We start from the raw sequence: 6,662 nt of genomic DNA, 5'->3' as shown, positions 1-6,662 counted from the left end.
ATTGATAAATAAAAAGATATCTTATGTTCCATTTGTCATTGCTAAAATGGGATAATTGAAAGTTCATGTACCGATTTTAAATTCGGTGCAAGTTTAGGTGGTTCTAAGGTAATTTTGCCTTTTAGATTTCAACAGTTTAGGTCCTAAAATACATTGTCTTTTTCAGACATCCAAAAATTACTGATTCCAATAACTACTAAAATTAAGTACTATCCAAAAGAGCTTTCTTCACTAAAGTGAAGTTTATTTTCTTGGATTAAGCAATGCAGAATGTTGTCCTACTTTTGAATTTGTCTGCGACTTTATTTGTTTTATTTATTTTTTTATTTTTTTTGTTAATAATTGTTACTAAAAATTTTGAGCTTTGTATAATGGAAAGATGAGGTAAGCTAAATACAAAAGAATTTTTTTAAAAGAAATATTAGCGTACTTTAAAAAAGCTTTAACAAATAATAAGGGATATCAAAGATAGCAATTTTTTTTTTTTGGAGTTGTTAAAATGAAAGAAAAATACATGAGATTCGATTATCCTAACTACTCAATCTAAGAAATCCAATCTGATGGTTCTTTGGTGTTCCTATTTTCTTTTTAATAAATAAAAGTGTCATTTTTTTTCTCTAGTTGTTGTAAATTATAATTTTAGTTGTATTATGTACTTAGATATAAGTTCAATGGAACATTTTATTTACATATTTACGTCAAATAAAATAATAATAATAATAATAATAATAATAATAATAATAATACAATTGTTATTCACACATATGTTTATCACTTAATTATAATTAAATAAGATATAAAATATTTTTTATTTTATATGAACACCATAATGAGTATTTATCCGTGTTCTAATTTCATCAGTAGCATATTCAGTATTTGAACTTTATAAGTTCGAAGTTTTAAAATAGCGACCTCCAATGTTAATATAAATTGTTAGTGGAAATTTTAATAAAAATACAAAAAATTAAACCAAAATCATTAAATTCCACATATAAATCCCATAAAAAATCTTCATTTCTCCACCTTTTCGTCCCATAAAATTCACCGACAATCCCAACCTAAAATTAATAGGAAAAATAAACATTAAAAAAATATCCAACCTTACTGGCTTTAAATTTTTATATTTTAGTAGTTAAAACCACACTCGTTTTTCTTCAATTTTATATTACTCCTACTTAAGTAGCCACCATCAATTTGTTATATATATTTTATTTTGACAATAATTGTTTAAAGTACCAAAATACAGCCGAATCCATCAAATTCATACTTCTTTCCCAATTCCCAACTAGTATTTCTCTATCTTCCCAGCTCACAAAACACACACACACACACTCCCTCCCTCTCAAAAAGTAAACTATGAACATGATACCCACTCCTTAAGAACTGAAAAAAACACCAAATCTGAAATATTGAAACCTCAAAACCTATTTGGGGTTTTGAGTTTTCCTGTTAAGGAAAAAAAATGAGCTCAAAAATCTTAATTTTCTTCACCATTTCAATTTTCTTGATTTTCCGGCCGACAACCTCAGACATTGTTTCCGACCGTTCAACACTTCTTTCAATCCGATCTGCTTTACGTGGCCGTTCACTTTTATGGAACATATCAAGTCCGACATGTTCTTGGCCCGGTGTTATTTGTTCACCGGACAAATCCTCAGTTCTCGAACTTCATCTCCCCGGAATGGGACTTTCCGGCCAAATCCCACCTGGTCTTTTCTCAAATCTCACTAAACTAAACTTCCTTAGTCTTCGTTACAATGCACTTTCCGGCGTAATTCCGGCCGACTTATTTTCTCCATTAAAAGACTTGAAAAACTTATACCTTCAGCATAATCTGTTTTCCGGTCCGGTTCCCGATTCGATTTTCAGTCTTTCTAATCTTGTCCGGCTCAATCTTGCTCATAACAATTTCTCCGGTCCAATCCCTTCTTCTTTCAACAATTTGACTGGTTTAGGTACACTATACTTGCAGGATAATGGGTTTTCGGGTCAAATACCGGATCTGAATTTACCCGGTTTAGTTCAGTTCAATGTGTCAGATAATCAGTTAAGCGGGTCAATTCCTAGTAAACTTTCGGGTCAACCCAAGGATTCTTTTTTGGGTACTTCACTATGTGGGAAACCACTGAATTCATGTGATAATAATAATAGTAATGGAGATGAAGGGGGAAAAAAGAAGAAACTTTCAGGTGGAGCAATTGCTGGTATTGTAATTGGTTGTGTTATTGGTTTGCTTTTGATTCTTTTATTACTGTTCTTTTGTTGTTGTCGGAAAAGGAGTAACAAAGAAACAACAAGATCTGCTGACGTGGCAGGTGTTAAAGAAGTTGGAGTTGAAATTCCTGAAGAAAAGGGTGTTGAGAATAATGGTGGAAAAGATGGATTTTTGGGTAGTGCAATTGCAGCTATAGGAGTTGGAGGGGGTAATAAAGATAAAGGAAAAGCTGAGGCAATTGTTGGAAATGGAAAAAGTTTAGTATTTTTTGGAAAAATGAATAAAAGTTTTGATCTTGATGATTTATTGAAAGCTTCAGCTGAAGTTTTAGGAAAAGGGACATTTGGTACTGCTTATAAGGCTGCATTAGAATCAGGGATTACATTGGTTGTGAAAAGATTGAGGGATGTAACTGTACCTGAGAAAGAGTTTAGGGAAAAAATTGAAGAAGTTGGAAAGTTGAATCATGAGAATTTGGTACCTTTAAGAGCTTATTACTATAGTGGAGATGAGAAGCTTCTTGTTTATGATTATATCTCAATGGGAAGCCTTTCTGCACTTTTACATGGTAAGAAAATAGTAACTTCTTTTCTTTGCTATGTTGTTTGGACTATACTTATGATACTGTTATTATTTCTATGGTTTCTGTTGATATATTGTCTTTTTTCGTCTTCTTGAGTCGAGGGTCTGTCGGAAACAACCTCTATGCACCTTGGAGTGGGGTTAAGGTCTGCGTACACTCTACCCTCCCTGGACCCCATTGGGATTTTACTGGTTTGTTGTTGTTGTTCTTCAGACTCTTGAAAGTCATCCGGTGCTTGTCGGATCCTCCAAAAATAGTGCATTTTTGGAGGATCTGACATTGTCGTGACAACGTTTTTTTGGAGAATCCAAGCAACATTACAGTATAGTAGTGTTTTGCTGATACTGCTACTTTTGCTGATTTTTATGAGGGTAGTAGTTTTGGATAGTATTTGTTTTCTTGGATCTTGTTATCTGTTCTTGAACTGGTGGTAATGTGTAAAAAGTTGCTGAGTTTGGCTGATGTGCTGTAGTTGAATTTCTTTTCGTCTCTCGTAAGTCAAGGGTCTGTCGGAAACAACCTCTCTACCTTCAAAGTAGGGTAAGATCTGCCTACACACTACCCATCGCAAACGGCACTTGTGGGATACACTGGTTTAGTTGTTGTTGTGCTGTAGTTGAATTATTGTGCCCAAATGTGTTCACGAGATGCATTTTAGAATAGGTCAAAATGCAGTTTTTTTAAATATTGGAACGAGGACCACTTTGGCTCAACCACTAAAATCAAGCTTTTCTTGTTTTCTTTTTGTCTTTAGGTGCTGAAACTTTCAACTTACACTGTCAACTTTTGGTGTGAACTTGATCTGTCATTGAAGCATGTTGCTACATTCTGCATATTTAATCTTATCTTAAAATAATATGAAAACATTGTGCAAATGAATGTGAAATTTGACATGTTATAATACAAGTTAACCTGGAATGGCTCTATAATCTGCAGTTTTTGTAGAGAAATTAGCTGTATGAACTCTTATTCACCATTTAGATTAGAAATTACGTTTTATTCACAAATGAATCTGAATTTCTTTTGACATGTAAGGAGTATAGGAAGTTGTTTCCAACCTGCATATATGTGAATGACAGAACAAGTGAGTTCCGTCGCGCAATTAACCTGGTTGTATGAATTTAAACCAAATTAACCTCTGTTTGATAACATATCAACTACTACGACAACAACAACTGTGCCTCCTTATATGAATCCCCACTGTCCATGTCGCGCCGTTTAAGCTCATCTCAGTCCAATATGATAGGATTGGAACGAGCTTAAATGGAGCGACATGGACAGTGAGGGTAAAAAGATATGAATTATTTGGGTACTTTACTCGGCATATCTCCATTGTATGACTGTCAGTAAGAAAGTAGAATTATTTGCAACTTTCATGTCATAATAGTTTGTCATTCACCTTGTCTTTTCTATAGGCAACAAAGGAGCAGGTAGGACACCATTGAACTGGGAAACAAGAGCTGGCATTGCCCTTGGAGCTGCTCACGGGATTGCCTATCTTCACGCACAAGGCCCCTCCGTTTCACATGGCAACATTAAGTCGTCCAACATCCTCCTCACCAAATCATACGCGGCCCGTGTTTCAGATTTTGGCCTTGCTCAACTTGTCGGTCCATCATCAACTCCCAACCGAGTTGCAGGTTACAGGGCACCAGAGGTAACCGACCCTCGTAAAGTCTCCCAAAAAGCAGATGTCTACAGCTTTGGCGTCTTGTTGTTGGAACTCCTAACGGGGAAAGCTCCCACCCATTCTTTAATGAATGAGGAAGGCGTAGACCTACCAAGATGGGTGCAGTCAGTGGTACGAGAAGAGTGGACAGCTGAAGTCTTTGACCTCGAACTACTTAGGTACCAAAACGTCGAGGAGGACATGGTTCAGCTCTTGCAACTTGCAGTTGATTGCACTGCTCAGTACCCGGACAGACGCCCTTCAATGGCCGAGGTCACTAACCGCGTTGAAGAACTCTGCCGTTCTAGCTTCGTGGATTCTGGAGCTGACATAATTGACAATGCAGAAGTGCAAACTGCATGAAATTGAACAAGAAAATAGTTCCATCACATTATTTCCTTTTTTTCCTTTTTTATTTTTTAAAATCGTTTTCGATTGAGCATTTTAATTTCTTTGTTCATTCTTGGAGATTCTTCAGTGAAGATCAATTGTTCATTTTTTTTTCTGGATTTATTTTTCTGTAGCAAAAAAGTTTCATTAAGATCTGGTTGGCAGTTGAAGTGGGGTTGGTCTTTAGATATTAATATATTCTTTTTTAAAGGGGTGTGAGCTGTATAAATAATTGAGATGACCTTGTAGTTACAACTCATTGCACAGTTTCTTGATTCTTTAGGATTTGCTTCTGATTAAAGATTGATTTGTTGGTAATAGTGATTGTAATTATCATTAATGGTGTGTAATGCCAACAGCCAGCAATACCATGTGAGATTATTCCTTTCTAATGGTCCAAACAACCTTATCAAAATTTGGAAGGACAAAGGTAGACGGATCCAGAATTTAAACTTTATGGTTGCCGAACTCTATGGTGAAAGGCTACCTCCAACCCTTGACTAGACTTATATGTCTTTTTCAGTCCCATTTGTAGTTTGATCTGGTACGAGGTATAAGGGATAATTAATCCCGAGATTAAATGTGAGATGAGTTTATCTCACGTTTGGTTGGGATAAAATCGTGGTATAAGTAATCCTGGGATTAATTATCCGGGATTGTTGTGTCTTTCTATTCTCATGGGAGGGTAAGATAATTAGCCGAAATTGTTAATCTCCGGAATAATTAATCATGGGATAACTTGTTTGCCAACCAAAACACCACTACATGTGTTTTCACCATTTCTTTAATACCAGCAAACTGATATTAGTATTGCAATTGATTAAGACTTTTGTCAGATTTTGAGTCTAATTAGAGTAACGTAATAAACTTAATAATCTTATTTCAACTTAGACGTCAAAACAGAGTAAAGCATACTAACCACTGTCACAATTTAATGTAATATGGAGTTAGGAGAGATTATTTTGGCTTGTGTAGTTAACAAAAAAGACATCATTCCAAAATGTTAACAAGTCTGAAAACGATTTTAAACTACTTCCCACCAGACTAAGTTAAATTAGAAGCAAATTCAAGGTCTCTTTCTCGGGTAAAAGAAGTTCACGACCCGTGGGCCTTCTACCTCCACGTGGCATTGCTCCATCAGACTTTCGCCCATTGAAATTCCCCGTTGGGTCGTGTCTCAATTCTAGTGTGGCTGATCATCTTCTTGGACTAGCTACTTATCATCGCATTGGTAAGCTATTATCTTACCAACTAGCTAATCAGACGCAAGACCCTGACTAACTATATACACACACATATCTACACTTTTAGTACCCGTAATGTGGTATAATGATCGATGAAATTGGTGCAAATCTTATAGCCTGTTTGGCCAAGCTTATTTTTGGCCAAAAGTGCTTTATTTTGCCCCAAAGCACTTTTGGCCAAAAATTGAGGTGTTTGGCCAAGCTTCTGGAAGGAAAAAAATGTTTTTGGGGAGAAACAGAAGCAGAAAAAGTAGCTTCTCTCCAAAAAGAACTTTTTTGAGAAGCACTTTTGAGAAAAATACACTTAGAAGTAGTTTTTTAAAGCTTGGCCAAACACTAATTGCTGCTCAGAAGTGCTTTTCAAACTAATTAGCCAAACACAAACTGCTTCTCATCAAAAGTACTTTTGAAAAAAATACTTCTCAAAATAAGCTGATTTTTGCAGCTTGGCCAAACGGGCTATTAGAGACCAAAGTTCAAGTTTGAGACAAAAAAAACATTAATTTTAATGGAGGCAAAATATACTAGCTGAGTTCCACCTAACCCTTGGTCGGTAAAAAC

The 6,662-nt window shown here is 35.5% G+C and overlaps 1 protein-coding gene across 1 annotated transcript; it reads left to right on the top strand.

Annotated features, from left to right (window-relative positions):
• The first annotated feature begins 1,228 nt into the window (after positions 1-1,228).
• LOC107789617 (putative inactive receptor kinase RLK902) lies at positions 1,229-5,197 on the top strand. The gene is made up of 2 exons (XM_016611465.2): positions 1,229-2,783; positions 4,214-5,197. Exons 1-2 carry the CDS (start codon positions 1,463-1,465, stop codon positions 4,828-4,830), a joined length of 1,938 nt encoding a protein of 645 aa, XP_016466951.2. The 5' UTR covers positions 1,229-1,462; the 3' UTR covers positions 4,831-5,197.
• Positions 5,198-6,662: the final 1,465 nt, after the last annotated feature.

This window comes from Nicotiana tabacum, chromosome 13 (genome assembly GCF_000715075.1).
Source record: "Nicotiana tabacum cultivar K326 chromosome 13, ASM71507v2, whole genome shotgun sequence".
NCBI lineage: Eukaryota > Viridiplantae > Streptophyta > Magnoliopsida > Solanales > Solanaceae > Nicotiana > Nicotiana tabacum.
This window is presented reverse-complemented; position numbering and strand designations above follow the sequence as displayed.

Coding starts and splice junctions, on each gene's coding strand:
- LOC107789617 (XM_016611465.2), top strand. CDS start 1,463: ATGAGCTCAAAAATCTTAATTTTCTTCACCATTTCAATTTTCTTGATT. Junction 2,784..4,213: donor CCTTTCTGCACTTTTACATG/GTAAGAAAATAG, acceptor TCTTTTCTATAG/GCAACAAAGGAGCAGGTAGG.